General features: G+C 43.4%; 2 protein-coding genes across 4 annotated transcripts in view; one reads left to right on the plus strand and one right to left on the minus strand.

Annotated features, from left to right (window-relative positions):
• Positions 1-11,402, minus strand: part of TOX4 (TOX high mobility group box family member 4) — a 21,059-nt gene extending 9,657 nt beyond the window's left edge. The window contains exons 1-2 of one of the 2 annotated variants that reach the window (XM_070053928.1): positions 11,265-11,402; positions 10,923-10,991 (exon numbers count right to left, since the gene is read on the minus strand). Coding sequence is in view for 1 of the 2 variants with exons in the window: in XM_002717890.5 (XP_002717936.2) it covers positions 10,923-10,991; positions 11,198-11,203 (75 nt within the window). In the remaining variant the exon portion in view is untranslated. Of the gene's footprint in view, positions 1-10,922; positions 10,992-11,197 lie in introns of both variants that reach the window. The other variant, XM_002717890.5, reaches the window with a different exon arrangement.
• RAB2B (RAB2B, member RAS oncogene family) overlaps positions 11,233-16,641 on the plus strand; it is a 19,026-nt gene continuing 13,617 nt past the window's right edge. Inside the window, exons 1-3 of one of the 2 annotated variants that reach the window (XM_070053929.1) lie at positions 11,233-11,363; positions 11,894-11,965; positions 14,144-14,211. In XM_070053929.1, the coding sequence (XP_069910030.1) occupies positions 14,164-14,211 (48 nt within the window). In that variant the 5' untranslated portion in view covers positions 11,233-11,363; positions 11,894-11,965; positions 14,144-14,163. Of the gene's footprint in view, positions 11,364-11,514; positions 11,653-11,893; positions 11,966-14,143; positions 14,212-16,641 lie in introns of those variants that run through there. The other variant, XM_002718050.5, reaches the window with a different exon arrangement.

Raw genomic sequence — 16,641 nt, forward strand, 5'->3', positions numbered from 1 at the left:
AAGAAGACTGGAGATTCTCAGTGTACCTCTTTTCAGCTTGAGATCCTATCTTTTGTTAATGATTTCTTATAACTTACTTAATTTCACAAATAAATCTCTTATTTATAGCCTTGGTCATATGTCACATATAAGGCTACTAACATCAGCCACAAGTTTCATTTCTTTCATCTCCTTTCAACTTTTACCATCTTGTCTTAATTTTACGCCTGTTGTTCTAATGAGCAATTCCCTCAAACCATTAGTAAGGGCGCAGCTTTATAACCTATTTAGCTATGATGCTTGAAATATCTCTAAAGACTCAGTAACAGCGCTACTTCACAGTTATTGCTCCTGCACGATTAGATCACAGAAACTCACTGCGAACCACCCAATAATAATACTTTGTAGTTTTAGGTTCCTCTTAAGCAGATCCCAAAAGGTACTGTCATGGGAACTTTATCTCCCTCTAAAATACATACACTTCAACTTTCTTACCTCTTCACTTTGGAAATTACAATGTTAACAAGTAAAATTCCTATTTAGCCAAGATAAGGATGCCAAGATACAGTTAATAGGAGAAAAACCTTGCTATGCCCAGAAGGCAAAGCTTCTCTAACAGTTCCAAAACATATTCCTTCCTAGTCTTGCCCTGACCAAGCCTTGCTGTAAAAGAGGAAGAGAAAGCTGATTAAAGCCTAATCCTTTTCTCCGAGTCCAATTACACCAATCATACATTCTTTTTATTCTGAATGAGGACACCATCCACAGAGCTAACAGACTGATGTCTGATGCAAATAAGATAAAACTAAAATGGAAGCATCTGTAGCAACAGAGCGTTGTAACACCAAGAGACTTTGGTATCTAGTTTTAAGTCCTAATTCTGTCACTTAACAATATGACTACTTAAAAGTAAGGGAGGGAAGGAAGGAGGGAGAGAGGGAGAGAGAGATTGATTGTCCATCCACTGGTTCACTCTCCAAATGCCCACAAAAGCTAGGACTGGGCAAGGCTGAGCCCAGGACCTCATTTGAGTCTCCCACACAAGTGGCCCAAGCGCTTGTGCCAATACCTACTGCCTCCCAGATACATGAACAGGAAGTAGAGTAGCTAGGACTCCAATATGGAATGCAGGCATCGCGAGCAGTGGCTTAATGTACCGTACAACAATGCCTGCCCCAACTATATGACCTAACAGGTTTTTCTTGTATATATAATGAGGATTATAGTCAATCTGCTCATATGGTTATCAAGATGATAATGAGATTTAGTGCACAAAAGCTTATTAAGTTGCCTGATACATCTACTTAAAAATAATTACTGATGGTGCTAGTACCATGGCACAGTAGGTTAATCCTCTGCTTGCGGCACCAGCACCCCATATGGATGCCAGTTCTAATCCTGGCTGCTCCACTTCCAATCCAGCTCTCTGCTAGGGCCTGGGAAAGTAGTGGAGGATGGCCCAAGTGCTTGGGCCATGGGAGACCCGGAAGAGTCACCTGTCTCCTGGCTTTGGATCAGTGCAGCTCCGGCCATTGCAGCCATTTGCAGAGTGAACCAGTGATGGAATATCTTTCTCTCGGTTCTCCCTCTCGCTTTCTGTAACTGCCTCTCAAATAAATAAAATCTTTTTTAAAAATTACTGATCATTGTTTTTAAAGATGCTATTAATTTCCTGACTATTATTAATATGTCGCCATCCCAACCAAACATCACAGAAACCGGAATTTTAGAAACTTTCAATTCTATCAACCCAACACACAAAATAGTAAATACCAACTGAGATAAAATTAGTGTTATATGAGAAAAAGTATGCCTCTGAAATACCCAATCTTTTAATTACATTGGAAGAGAGAGAAAGTTTCCTAGAAAACAAAAAGGCAAGTATATGGGGTTCACTTCTACACTTTTCTCCTAACTTTTTGCACAGTATGTTAAAAATTTCATTTGGTATATGAGTAGCACACAGAACATAGTTATTAACAGAAACACCTAAAAATTTCAACAAGAACTGAGCTTTTCTTGGTATACAACTCATATTTTTGTTATTGTATGGAAGCATATGATTCTTTCTGAAATGTTTACATGAGCATTTTTCAGAAAGAGGGTATGAAGATTTTTACCAAATTCACAAGGAAAAAAGTTACAAGGTAACTGGATCAAGAAAAACATTAAATGTACTAAATTAACAATTATTTAATAGTTTTAAACTTTAAGGTACAGATTGTTTTTGGCAAAGCAAAAGATGTCTATCCTTTTCTGATTATCACACCAAAACAGCAACTCTGCCAAGAAAAAAAAATGATAGGGGCTGGCACTGTGGCGCAGTGAGTTAACACCATGGCCTGAGTGCCAGCATCCCATAAGGGCGCTGGTTCAAGACTCGGCTGCTCCACTTCAACTCTAGGTCTCTGCCATGGCCTGGGAAAGCAGTAAAAGATGGCCCAAGTCTTTGGGCCCCTGAATTCGCGTGGGAGACCCGGAGGAAGCTTCTGGCTTCGGATTGGCCCAGCTCCAGCCATTGTGGCCAATTGGAGAGTGAACCAGTGAATGGAAGACTTCTCTCTCTCTCTGCCTCCTCTCTCTGTGTAACTCTGACTTTCAAATAAATAGATAAATCTTAAAAAAAAAAAAAAAAAAAAAAAAAAAAAAAAAAACTGATACTAGTTTTTAATGAGAACTGAAAAATAAATAAAGTTCACATCCAAAACTAGTGATTAGTGTTCAAGTGGCCATCCCTCATAAATCATCTGGGACATTATCATAGCCTACTCTAAAAAATAAGACATGCAGAGATCCCATTGTTTCAGATCTATAAGGCATTCTTTCTGAGTCATCCATTGGAATATGGAAACAAATTTGTTATTCAATATCTGATTTTCACGATGGATATGCTGGTTTTGTTTTGCATCTTTCATGACAGTTATGTTGGTTTTATTTTCTTCCTTTAACATATGCAAGTTAACTATAGTTGTCAAGAATACAGAAAGGTGGGGGTTGTGCACTGTGGCTCAGCAAGTTCAGCTGCACCCCATTTCTGAGTGCTGGTTTGAGTCCTAGCTTCTCCACTTCATGATCCAACTTCCTGCTAAGGAATTTGAGAAGGCAGCAGATAATGGCTTAGTTACTCAGGGCCCTGCTACTCATGTGGGAGTCAAGGATGGAGTTTCCCCTCTCCTGGCTTTGGCCTGGCCCAGCCCTGGCTCTTGTGGGCATTTGGGGAGTAAATAAGCAGATAGAAGAACTCTGTTTCTCCTCCCCTTCACTGTGCCCTTTGAATAAATAAATCAACAAACAAACCACAGAAAGGTAAACCACATACTACAATAAAGATTCTCTAAAATCTCATTTTACTACAACTGATCTGTAAAATTATGAGTAAAATCCAATAATTAATATCTAAAGTTATTTTATTCTAGTGAATCTCATGTTACCAAATTGTACTCTACAATGTTAAACATAAGCAAAACTAATACTGTAGTAAATATTAAAGTAAAAATAAGTTCTAAAAAAAAACAAGAACATGATACAGTTACCTTTACCCTCAACTTTCCTTTCCTTCTCTATTAAATTCTTGGACTTTTCTGGGGGAAGAGATAGTTCCAGATTTATAGTTAAAAGCAAAGATGCTTAGAGGTTAAGAGAATTAAGAAAAAATATTATTTCCCTCTATTTTTACTTGAAAGAGTAACAGAGAGAGACAGAGGTTTTCTATCAACTGGTTCACTCCTCATATGTCTTTAACAGCCAAAGGGTTGCACCAGGCTAAAGTCAGGAGCCAGTAACTCCATCCAGTTTCCTCATGCGGGTGTCAAGGACTCATGTATTTGAGTGACCATCTTGCTGCCTCCCAGGGAGTGGACTGGAAGCAAGATGGAACTCAATCCCAGGTACTCTCATATGGGATGTGGCTTAACCTGCTGCATCATAATACCTGCCCCATTTCCCTCTTCTCTCAGTCCCCATAGAGAACACAAAAGCCACTGTTTTTTTTAAAGTTTATTATGAATTCATTTTAGAGAAATTTACTTTAGTTCAACACCTATTCAACAGTATATAGGTACTACGAATCATTAAAATAGTTGTTCTTTTTAAAAAAAAAAAAAAGATTATTTATTTATTTGAGAGGTGGAGCTACAGTGAGAGGGAGAAACAGAGAGAAAGGTCTTCCGACCACTGGTTCACTCCCCAAATGGCCGCAACGGCCGGAGTGCGCCAATCCGAAGCCAAGAGCCAGGAGCTTCCTCCAGGTATCTCACGTGGGAGCAGGGGCCCAAGGACTTGGGCCATATTCTACTGTTTTCCCAGGCCTTAGCAGAGAGCTGGATGGGAAGAGGAACAGCCAGGACTAGAATCAGTGCCCAGATGGGATGCCGGTACTTCAGGCCAGGGCTTTAACCCGCTGTGCCACAGTGCCAGCCCCAAAACAGTTGTTATTAAAAACTTGCATAGTGGGTAAAGATGGTGCCTGTGGTGCCAGCATCCCATATAAGTGCTGGTTTGAGTCCCGGCTGTTCCACTTCTGATCCAGCTCTCTGCTATGGCCTGGGAAAGCAGCAGAAGATGGCCCAATTCCTTGGGCCTCTGCACCCTCGTGGGAGACCCAGAAGAAGCTCCTGGCTCCTGGCTTCAGATCGGCCCAGCTCCATCTACAGTCACTTGGGGAGTGAACTAGGGGATGGAAGACTTCTCTCTCTCTGCCTCTGCCTCTCTGTCACTCTGCCTTTCAAATAATAAGTCTTAAAAAAAAAAAAAAAAAAAAAAAAAAAAAAAAAAAAAAAACTGGTATGGGGGTGGGCATTTGGCCCAGCAGTTAAGATGCCCACATACCATATCAGATTACTTTTGTTTGATTCTGGGCTTAGCTCCTGCAGACTGCACAAGGCAGTGATGATGGTTCAAATAGCTGGGTTCCTGCCACCCATGTGGGAAATTTAGATTGAACTCCTAGAGTCCAGCTTTGGCGCCCTCCCTGGCCCTGTTGCAAGCATTTGGGGAAGTGAACAAGCAGATGGGAATTTTCTCTCACTCTCAAATGAGTAACTTGAAATAAAACTGATATAGAATGAAAATTTTACCTATACAAATCATATACTGGTTCTAACATGAGTGCTTTTCATAATTAAGAAGTTATCTTTATGATTTATTTCCCCAAAGTGCTCAAAGCACAATATCACTATATAAAAGCCAACCTGAATGAAAGATTAAATTTACTTCATATTACAGAAACTTCCTATCTCAAGAAAGGCTCTAACAAATGTTATATGCCTTCTTTCCTGGGTGCCTGCTCTTTTAATTATTATTTCTTAGGTTTATGAGGGTATAACAAGTATATCAAATTTTTAAGTGTATAGCTTTTATAGTTGTAAACACCCAAATAAGCACTACCCAGATCAAGAGAGAACATTCTCTCACTCTCTGGAAGATTTCCTCATATCTATTCTCACTGAATAATCCCTCCCTTCTACAATAGGAACCACTACTTTGATGGTTCAGTTTTGCCTGTTTTTGATCCTCATAAAAATTAAATCATATCTAATCTATGACTGGCATATTTTACTCGATATATTTTCTACATAATCCAAGAGGTATTTATCATTTTTATTGCAGTGTAGTATTCCATTAAAAACATATCATTTATTCTGCTGAAATACATTGGGTTGTTTCCAAAATTCAGAATAAAGCTGCTGTGAAATACATGTTTTTGGTGAACATACACAATCATTTCTATTGTGTAGATATCAAGGAATGGAATTACCAGGTCACACATTAAGCATACTGGTAGATACTGCTAGTTTTTCAAAGTACTTGAATCAATTTACATTGCCACAATCAATGAGTGACAGTTCTCCACATCCTGCCAACTCTTGGAAATGTCACTTTTTAAAAATTATAAACAAATACCGTATGTTCTCCTGGATCTGTGGTAATTAATATAGCACCTAAGAGGTAATCTATAGAAGTAAAATTGACAACTTGAGATGCATTGACTTTGAACAGCCCTTGTCTCAACTGCTGAGGAAGTTTTCTTTTTTCATACTATTTGTTGAACTCTTTACTTAGCATAGCACTAATGATATGTATATAAAGTTAATTGAAAATAGATCTTAGTAAAAAATAAGAATGGGGATAGGAGGAGAAGAAGGGTGGGAGTGTGGGTGGGGTTGGATGAATGACTGTGTTCCTAAATTTGTATTTACGAAATGTATGAAGTTTGCATACCTTAAAAATTTTAAAAAAGGAAAAGTAAAAAAAAAAAAAAAAAAACACTAAGACTCCTGGCATTGCACTATAAAATATATTTTTATTTAAAAGGTAGAGTTACCGAGAGGCAGAGTTAGAGAACCATGTGCTGGTTCACTCCTCAAATGGCCGGAGCTGGGCCAATCTGAAGTCAGGAGCCAGAAGCTTCTTCTGGATCTCCCACGAGGGTGCAGAGGCCCAAGGAATTGGGCCATCTTCCACTGCTTTCTCAGGCCGTAGCAGAAAGCTAGATTGGAGTGCCAGCTCCTAACAGAAAAATAAATTGTGGGCCTGGCGCTGTGGCTAGCAGGTACAGCTGCTATCTGCAGCACCAGCATTGCACATGGGTGCTGGTTCAAGTCCTGGCTGCTGCTCTTCTAATCCAGCTCTCTGCTATGGCTCCTGGCTTCGGATCAGTGCAGCTCTGGTGGTTATGGACATTTGGGGAGTGAACCAGCGCATGTAAGTCTAACTCTGCCTCTCAAATAAATAAATAAATCTTTAAAAAAAATTCTAACTGGTGGATATGCAATGGTATCTTGTGATGATTTTCATTGGCATTTATTTCCCTAATGAGTGTTGACATTTTCTCATATGCCTGATGGCAAGGATTTCTTCTTTTGTGAAGGGACTGTTCAAATCTTTTACCCATTTTAGAACTGGACTACTTGTTTTACTCTGCATTTCACAGCTGTGGAAACTGTGACATACCAAGGTGAAATAATCTGTACAAAGTCTGAGTCACTGGCAAAGAGACATGCATGCTCTGTTCAACTTCTTTCATGTTCTCTGGCAGCTATTTCCTTTCATCTTGTCATTAGCAAAATAAGCTGACACTATGTTTGTGAAAGTTAACTACTATTTATCAAAGTATAAAATTTAAATTAAAAAAGCTACCCATCAACATATTTCAATGTAGCTGATAGATTCTGAATTAGCACTATTAATATCTTCTCCCTATGGTTAGAGTGCCTATATAATTTGTTAATGATGTCTTTTGAAGAGAAATTCCTAATTTCCTTTTTTTTTTTTTTTTTTTTTTTTTGATAGGCAGAGTTAGAGAGAGAGACAGAGAGAAAGGTCTTCCTTTTTCCGTTGGTTCACCCCTCAAATGGCCACTACGGCTGGCTGGCGCGCTGTACCAATCTGAAGCCAGGAGCCAGGTGCTTCTTCCTGGTCTCCCATGCAGGTGCAGGGCCCAAGCACTTGGGCCATCCTCCACTGCCTCCCCAGACCACAGAGAGCTGGACTGGAAGAGGAGCAACCAGGACAGAAACGGTGCCCCAATCGGGACTAGAACCCCGAGTACTGGTGCCACAGGCAGAGGATTAGCCTAGTGAACTGCGGCACCGGCTGAGAAATTCCTAATTTCAATGAAGTCCAATTTTCCAATTTATTTTATACAGTTACTATTTTTTATGAACAATTTTTTTAAAAGATTTATTTGAAAGGCAGAATTACAGGGAGGAGAGACCAAGAGATCTTTGATATGCTGGTTCATTCTGCTGTGGCAGGGGTTGGGCCAGGTAGAAGCCAGGAGCCTGGAACTCCATTGAGGTCTCCCACCTGAATGACAGGGACTCAAGCACTTGGTCATCTTCTGTTGCATTCCAAGGCGCATTAGCAGGGAGCTGGATTGGAAATGGAGCATCTGGGACTCCAACTAACCCTCATAGGTGACTCTGGCATCACAGGTGGTGTCTTAACCTGCTGTGCCACAATGCTGCCTCCCCCACTTTTTTCCCCAAGAAAACTCTAAAACAACCACTCTTCTTCTAAGATAATTGTTTAAAAATTACTTGTGTATTTGAGAAGGCTCACAATAAGACCGGTGTTGTAGTGTAGTGGGTTAAGCTACTGCCCGCAGCACTGGCATCCTACATGGGCACTAGTTTGAGTCCTGGCTGCTCTACTTCCAGTCCAGCTCCCTGTTTGTACCTGGGAAAGCTGCAGAAGCCCCTGCACCCATGTGGGAAGCCTAGATGAAGCTTGTTGCTCCTGGCTTCAGTCTGGCCCAGCCCTGGCCATTGTGACCATTTGGGGAATGAACCAGTGGATGGAAGATCTCTCTGTGTCTTTCTATCTCTCTCTGGAACTGTGCCTTGCAAATAAATAAATAAATCTTAAAAACAAAAACAAAACAAAACAAAACACCTGGGTACAACAAAAACCACACACTAATTAAAGGTTAAAAACCAAACAACACTGCCAAAGATGGGAAGGGAAAGTGTAAAGTTATAAAGAGAAAAAGCAGAACTGTTAACAATGATAGAAAGCCTATGGTAAGTTAGCTAAGTTAGCTAAATTGAGACTAAAACTTAGCTATAAGCTTCTTAAGAAGAAAAAAACACTTAATTTCTTTTTTAAAAAAGATTATTTATTTGAAAGTCAGAGTTACACAGAGAGAGGAGAGGAGAGGCAGAGGCAGAGAGAGAGAGAGGTCTTCCATCCGATGGTTCACTCCCCAGATGGCCGCAACGGGCGGAGCTCTACCAATCTGAAGCCAGGATCCAGGAGCTTCTTCCAGGTCTCCCACATGGGTGCAGGGGCCCAAGGACTTGGGCCATCTTTTACTGCTTTCCCAGGCCACAGCAGCCGGGACTAGAACTGGCACCCATATGGGATGCTGGCGCTGCAGGTCAGGGTGTTAACCCGCTGTGCCAAAGTGCCAGCCCCAAAACACTTGGACATGGCTCCATCCTGTAAAGTTTCTTGATAGGGACCAATGCTGTGGCGTAGCAGGTAAAGCTGAAGCCTGCAGTGCCAGCATCTCATATGGGTACCCAGTTTGAGTTCCAGTGCTCTGCTTCCAATCCAGCTCCCTGCTCTTGTGCCTAGGAAGGCAGTGGAAAATGGCCCAAGTGCTTGGGCCCCTGTACCCACGTGGGAGACCTGGAAGAAGCTCTTGGCTCCTGGCTCTGGCTTGGCCCAGCCCTGGCCATTGCAGCCATTTGGGGAGTGAACCAGCAAATAGAAGACTTCTGTCTCTCCTTTTCTCTCTAACTCTGCCTTTCAAATAAATAAATAAATCTTTAAAAAAAAAAAAAAAAGTCATCTTTAGGAAGTTACCTCCTGCTTGCTCAACTTCATAAAAGGATTAAAGGATAAAGCACAATCAATACATTTAACACCCTGGCCTGAGGCACAGGCATCCCATATGGGTGCCGGTTCTAGTCCCAGCTGCTCTTCTTCCAATCCAGCTCTCTGCTATGGCCTGGGGAAGCAGTAGAAGATGGCCCAAGTCCTTGGGCTCCTCCACCCGTGTGGGAGACCCAGAAGTTCTTGGCTCCTGGCTTCAGATCGGTGCATCTCTGGCCATTGCGGCCATCTGGGGAATGAACCATTGGATGGAAGACCTGTCTCTGTGCCTCTCCTCTCTCTGTAACTCTGACTTTCAAATAAAGATAAATAAATCTTTAAAAAAGAAAAAACTATTTGTATTTAATTTTACCATCTGCTTTCTCATGAATGAAGCTAATGTGACCTTTACAACAAATTTAAACTGTGGAGACCTGATTGAGAAGAGATTGGCAATAATACACTCATATAGTTGAGGCTAATGTGAGATTTACAAGACTCCAAATAATGAAATTAAACCAAGGAGACCCTCATTTATGGGAAACTTGTACCAAAACTTTAAAGGCACCAGATAGTACTCTGTCATTCTTATATCTATTGCACATTTGATTTACATGTCCCCCTGGCATAGTAAAAATAGTAACAAAGAAATTAAAGAGTCAGCAACTGTCTCTGGCCAATCTAATTTTTATCCATGAAAATATCAGGATTTATTATAGGATAAAGTCATTTAACAACTGAGAATTCTTAGTAGCAAAAAAAAAAAAAAAGTCTACACCACTTTTGAAAAAAAAATTAAAAAATTAAGAACTTCAAAAGATGGTAGAAGGTTTGCTTCATAGTTCCCCCTCAAAGTCTGGGAAGTTTTTTTTCGTTCTCGCCCCCGACCCTTTTTTTTTTTTGGTCTGGCCTAAGCAACTGATACATATCTACAGTATGGCAATATTTCAACCCAAACGTTTTCACCAACCCTTTAGGACCTCACCAGAAGCATTACTTTTACTTTACAACATCATAAGAAACTATTATTACAGCTATGGGACAGCTGAGGAAACTGTGACATACCCAGGTGAAGTAATGCACAATGTCCTCAGGGGCGCGCGCGCGTGCACGCACAAGTTCTCTAGCAAAGCAAGCTGATACCTTGTTGGTAAAAGTAACTAACTTTTTATCACAGTAGAAAAGTTAAATAACAAAAACGCCACCGCACCCTTCAGCACAGCTCGTGAACACAGGCCCCTGGCTAAGTCCCTGCTAGGTGAGCTTCTCCCCTCACCCGACTTCGTTAGCTGCTGAAAATTCTGCTTCCCATTGTGATCCCCCAGGATCGTCGTGGGTATTTCTCCCACAAAAAGGAGACAGCCCCCCCCCATCTCCCCACCCGGACTCACTCTCCTCCTTAAGCCGGTTCTCGCTTTCCAGCGCCCTGGTTTTCTGGTGACAGCAGCTTCCCCAGGACTTCCCCGGGCAGTCCTGATAGGCTCTAGAAGCAGCTGCCACTTCCCCCCGAACACCAACCGCGCCCCCCGGGTCCCAGCCGGGGTCTCCCAGCGTCCGCACGCCCTTCCCCACCGCCCCACCGCCGCAGGCCCACCCCTCCCGCAGCGTCGGCGGCTCTTGCTCACCTCGGCGCCTGACAGGAAGGGGTGCGAGGGTCCTGTGATCGTCAGGTAATTGTCATTTCCTCCGGGAAACTGGAAACCAAAAGAAAGCCGCGGTGATAAGTTAGGGGGAGCACGGACTTCGCTTGGAGCCCCGGATTCCGATCCCGACATTCTGACAGCACTCCCCAATCCCGGCTGTCTCTCCTCTCCCGTCAGCCGCCTCTCCCTTCCCGCCTCTGCTGCAACCCGATCGGCGGCGCTCTCTCGCCAAGCCTTCTTAGCGCCCGGGCTCCTACCTCCATCTTCACACCACTTTTCTACCACCGTCTCAGACCCCTCATTGCTCCCACCGCCCCCACTGGCCTCGGAACTGCCGTCACTTCCGCAAGGAAGTGCGTCGCTCTCCGCTGACTGGAAGGAGCGTCGTGGGGCTGCGAGTCAGGCGCCGAGCAGATGGAAAAGGTAGATATCGCCCCCTGGAGCGTGGTGGGATAATGGCATGTAGAGGTGCTAGAGGCGTCCCTGGAGGCGGCGTTGACTGCATCGGTCCGGCTGTGGATTTCTGGGGAGAGCAGTAGAGACGTGATCTGGCTAGAGGGGCCGGAGAGGGAAAAACAAGGAGATCGCTAGACTGAGTGGCTAGAGAGGTCGGAGGCAAGTGGATGTAGAAGTCGGGCGGACCCGGAATCCGGAGGAATCGGGACCATGACTTATGCTTATCTCTTCAAGTACATCATCATCGGGGACACAGGTAATCCGCGAGCGGGCCGCCTTCGAAGGCTGAGGCGGGCACCCGAAGCTCCCAAATCGGGCCGCGGGGGCGGGGCTCGCTCAGTGGGTTGGGCGATTCGCGAGGAACGGGCGGGGGCGGGGCGGGGCGGCCGGGGGCGGGGCTCGGGCTCGGGGCGCCCCTTCCCGCGTCCCTGACGCCCGGACTCCGGGAGGTGTTTCTGGGCCGCGGGGCTCCTGGCACGCACGTCCTCCCCTTTCAGGTGTGGGGAAGTCATGTCTCCTCCTGCAGTTTACAGACAAGCGGTTCCAGCCAGTCCACGACCTCACAATAGGTAAGTGCAGCTGTTTGTTCCAGAACCGATCATAAAGCCTTGGCTCGCTGAACTGCCCAGGTGGAAAGCTCAGCTGTCTTCCGTGTCCTCAAGTCAAAAGTTGCCTCTCACCGCTTAAAACTAGTGCGAAGTTAGGTTCAGTGAAGAGTGGTGTAAAGAGGAATAAATAATTGTGAAGGGAAGTCCAGAGATGTGCGAGGTACGGACCGATTCCCATAGGGTGTAAATGTTTATGGGAAATCCAGCGGAAGCCGAGCAGCGTTATTCAAAAGCGCATCTCAGATTTGCGATATATGAGTGCCAGCCTCATACTGTGTGTTTCAGAGTCAACACCAGTACTTGGATTGTGTGTGTGTGTGTGTGTGTGTGGTGGAGAGGACCAAGCGAAGCGAAGAGCCATCCCAGCCTAACAATTAAAAGGCAGATGATGGGCGTTGTTGCGCAGTGGGCTAAGCCGCCACCTGTGACGCTGGCTTCCCATAGGGGCAATGGTTTACGTCCCAGCTGCTTTACTTCCGATCCAGCTCCCTGCTAATGGGCCTGGGAAAGCCCCGCAGGATGGCCCATGTACTTATGCCCCTGCCACTTTCTCTGGAGACCCGGACGGGGTTCTAGGCTCCTGGTTCAGCCTGGCCCAGCTTTGGCTGTTAATGCCATTTTGGGAGTGAACCAGTGGATGGGCGATCACTCTCTAAAAAGAAATAAAAGGCAGTTTGTGGCAAGTTATGGTCTGAAGGCACTTTAACAGACCCTTCCTTCTGATTTACATAACCCTCACCCAAATAAAATATATAGTAAATAATATACATAGTAACATATATAATATGTATAAGCTACATACAGTATATATATATATGTGTGTGTGTGTGTGTAGTTGCCACACAAATGCAGTTTTTTTAAGGTTTATTTATTTGAAAGGCAGAGTTAGAGAGAGGAAGAGACAAAGAAATCTTCCATCTGTTGGTTCACTCTCAAATGCCAGGGCCCAGGAGCTACTTCCTGGTCTCCCATGTGGGTAGCAAGGGCCCAGGTACTTGGACCATCTTCCACTACTTTCTCAGACACATTAGCAGGAAGCTGGATGGGAAGCGGAGCAGCTGAGACTCCAACCAGTACTTACATAGGGTGCTGGCATTGCAAGCAGCAGCTTAACCACCTTGTACTTACCATGCTGGCCCTAAAATGCACTTTCTAAATAAAACTGATAGCTCGCCATTCTTAACCATATTGCTGCTTCCAAGTCCCACCTGTATGGAAATCTGGGTTTATTCAGCTCTAGAGAGTTGAATGATTTTAGACAGGGATTTAGAGGATAGCATCAACCAGCAAATTGTATTTAATGAATATTAAATGAACATTTATGCTGTGAGATCAGCTAGCAGCTGCTTAAGGAGGCAGCTGAGTAGCTGAGAGCCTTTCAATGATGGAGGTGTAAGGGTGGGGTAGCACTGTCAAGTAAATTCCTATTGCAAAAGGGAGGAGAACCTACCACCTCTCTCAGAAAGGCTGAAAATTGAGGAATGAGGAGTTAGCCAGGTAAGGGGATGTAGAGAAATGATGGAAAAATAATCTGGGCAAGAGATAATAATATGTGCAAAGGCTCAGGGATGGCAGAGATTGGGCTACTTTTGGAAAACTAAAAGGAATTTAAAGGAGCATGAAATTTGATGTGGACAGCACTAAAAAATAAAGCATTTAAAATTTTTTTAAGTTTATGTTCATCTACTTGAATGACAGAGACTATCTTCCACCTACTGGTTCACTCCCTAGATGCCTACAACATTCCATTCCAGGCTGAATCCAGGAACCTGGAACTCCATCTGGGTCTCATATGGGTGGCAGGGGTTCACACATTAAAGTTACCATCTGCTGCCTTCCAAGATGTATTAGCAGGAAGCTGAATTGGAAGCGGAGCAGCTGGGACTCAAACCAGCACTCTGCACTCTGCACTCTGATATGAGATGCCAGTATCACCAATAGCAGCTTAACCTGCTGCACCACAAGGCTGGCTCCAAGAAGCTTCAAAATTAATTGGAGTAGGTAGGCAGCAGTAATGGTCTCAGTGGCACTGAGTGCAGCCAAAGCATGGGTTATAATATACTGACGAAAAGCATGAGCCTCTCATTCAATATCACTGTTCATGAGAATCACTTTCTTTCTCTTGGTCTTCACTGACAGGTGTGGAGTTTGGAGCCCGTATGGTCAACATTGATGGAAAACAAATCAAACTGCAAATATGGGATACGGTGAGAGGACAAAATAATTTAGTTCCTGACTAAGGTCCAAACATAACAGTACAAGCTGATGCAGGGGAAAAGGGCTTTGAGGGTGGGCTAGTGGTGGAGATGCATTAGAGAAGGTGAAATCAAGTTACCAGTTATGAATGCCGTATATTGTTGTTTTTGTTATTGTTAGTGTAATATATTAGTTCATTCTAGTAAAAATAAAACCAAACAATGTTAAGTTTATAGAGCAAAAAGAAAACGTCCCCTTCACATCAACCCCTTCTTTCTCCCTTTCTTGGTTTCTGGTGTATCTCCACAGTTAATGATTCAGTGTGTATGCTTTTAGACTTCTTCTGTGCATTTAGATACATAAGTGGAAACATACACAACTAAGTGGCAGTGGTTTTGTTTTTATTAGTGTTTTCATGTATAGAATTGTGACAAAGTATACCTAGCTATTTGACTTAGATTTTTTTTAAGTCTCTATGTTTTGAAGACCTTCCTGTATTAATACACACAGATCTATCTCATTGCTTTAACCACTATATAGTCATAGAATGTACCATAATTTATTTAACTATCCTGCTATTGATAGAAATTGGGGTTGTTTCCAAGTTTTTACTATTGCAAAGCTTCATTGAACATTCTTACTTATTGCATCTTATGCAAATGTTTGAGAATCTTTATAGAATACATGCCCAGAAATGGAAATTCTGGACCAAAGGTATGCATATTTTAAAACTTATTAAATGTAGTACTGCCAAAATTTAGCTTGGCTTAATGTAATTTTGTTACATTCAGAGTTCTTTTCATATATGTAATCTCATTTGATTTGTACCTTGCTTTCACTTAAGGAAAATAACATAATAATCTATTCTAGCTAAAGGGAGCTAGCAAACAGTTCTTGATACTCAGCTAAAATCTCTTTCTGTTTATGTTTAGTTGTTACTGTTTGACTCTGTTTCGTCTCAGAAATAAGAGCTGAAGCCATTATATCTATAAACAGTATGCAAGTCGTATTTCCTTACTTTCTTTTTCTTCCTTTGCCCTCCTTCCTTCTGTTCCACTCAACACTCACCAAACATAGTTGTAAGTCTTAAAAGTAATCACTTGCTTCTCTAGGGCTTTTATTTTGTTTGGTTTTCTTATTTTTATTTATTTTAAAAGGGAAAGAGCCAGAGAAAGCTCCCATCTATTAGTTCATTTCCTAGTGCCTACAACAACTGGGGCTGGCCCAGGCCAGAGGCAGGAGCCAGGAGCTCTTTGTAGGTTTCCTGCATAGTGACAGTGCCCAAAGACTTGAGCCATCATCTGCTGCCTCCCAGGGTGCACATCAGCAGGAAGCTGGATCAGAAGCAGAAGAGAGCCGGCGCCATGGCTCAATAGGCTAATCCTCTGCCTTGCGGCGCCGGCACACCGGGTTCTAGTCCCGGTCGGGGCGCTGGATTCTGTCCTGGTTGCCCCTCTTCCAGGCCAGCTCTCTGCTGTGGCCCGGGAGTGCAGTGGAGGATGGCCCAAGTCCTTGGGCCCTGCACCCACATGGGAGACCAGGAAAAAGCACCTGGCTCCTGGCTTCGGATCAGTGCAATGCGCCGGCCATTGGAGGGTGAACCAATGGCAAAGGAAGACCTTTCTCTCTGTCTCTCTCACTGTCCACTCTGCCTGTCAAAAAAAAACAAAAAAAAAAAAAAACAAAAGCAGAAGATCCAGGACATGAACCAGGCACTCTGATATGGAATGCAGGCTTCCCAAGCAGTAACTTCATCACTGCACCAAATGCCTGCCCCTAGACTATGCTGCCTTTTTTTTTTTTTTTTTAAGATTTATTTATTTATTTGAAAGGTAGAGAGACAGAGGCAGAGGCAGAGAGAGAGAGAGAGAGAGGTTCTCTATACACTGGTCCACTCCTCAAATGGCAGCAACAGCCAGAGCTGGGATGATCTGAAGCCAGGAGCCGGGAGCTTCTTCTGGGTCTTCCACATGGGTGCAGGGACCCAAGAACTTGGGCCATCCTCTACTGCTTTCCCAGGCCATAGCAGAGAGCTGGATTGGAATTTGGGTGACTGGGTTTTTAAATGGCGCCCTAATGGGATGCCAGCACTGCAGGCAGCGGCTTTACCAGCTATGCCACAGTGTTGGCCTGATATGCTTCTTTAACTTAAACCTTTACCATTTCCAAAAATTGATATTTTGATGCCAGGACACAAACCCATTAAGATATCAGTTAGTGGTGTAGTCATGGTCACATGTTGGCTTATTACCTTTTTATTTTTCTCCTGAAGTGCTCATATGAGACATGGTTGTATCGTGAAGTTTGGAAGTTGAGTAACTAGTATGTGGTTAGGATACTTAAGAATTACTGTGGCATAAGTGTCTGCCTGCAGTGCTGGCATCCCATATGGGTACTAGTTTGAATTCCGGCTGCTGCACTTCAGATCCAGCTCCCTGCTA

This window comes from Oryctolagus cuniculus, chromosome 12, assembly GCF_964237555.1.
Source record: "Oryctolagus cuniculus chromosome 12, mOryCun1.1, whole genome shotgun sequence".
Lineage (NCBI taxonomy): Eukaryota > Metazoa > Chordata > Mammalia > Lagomorpha > Leporidae > Oryctolagus > Oryctolagus cuniculus.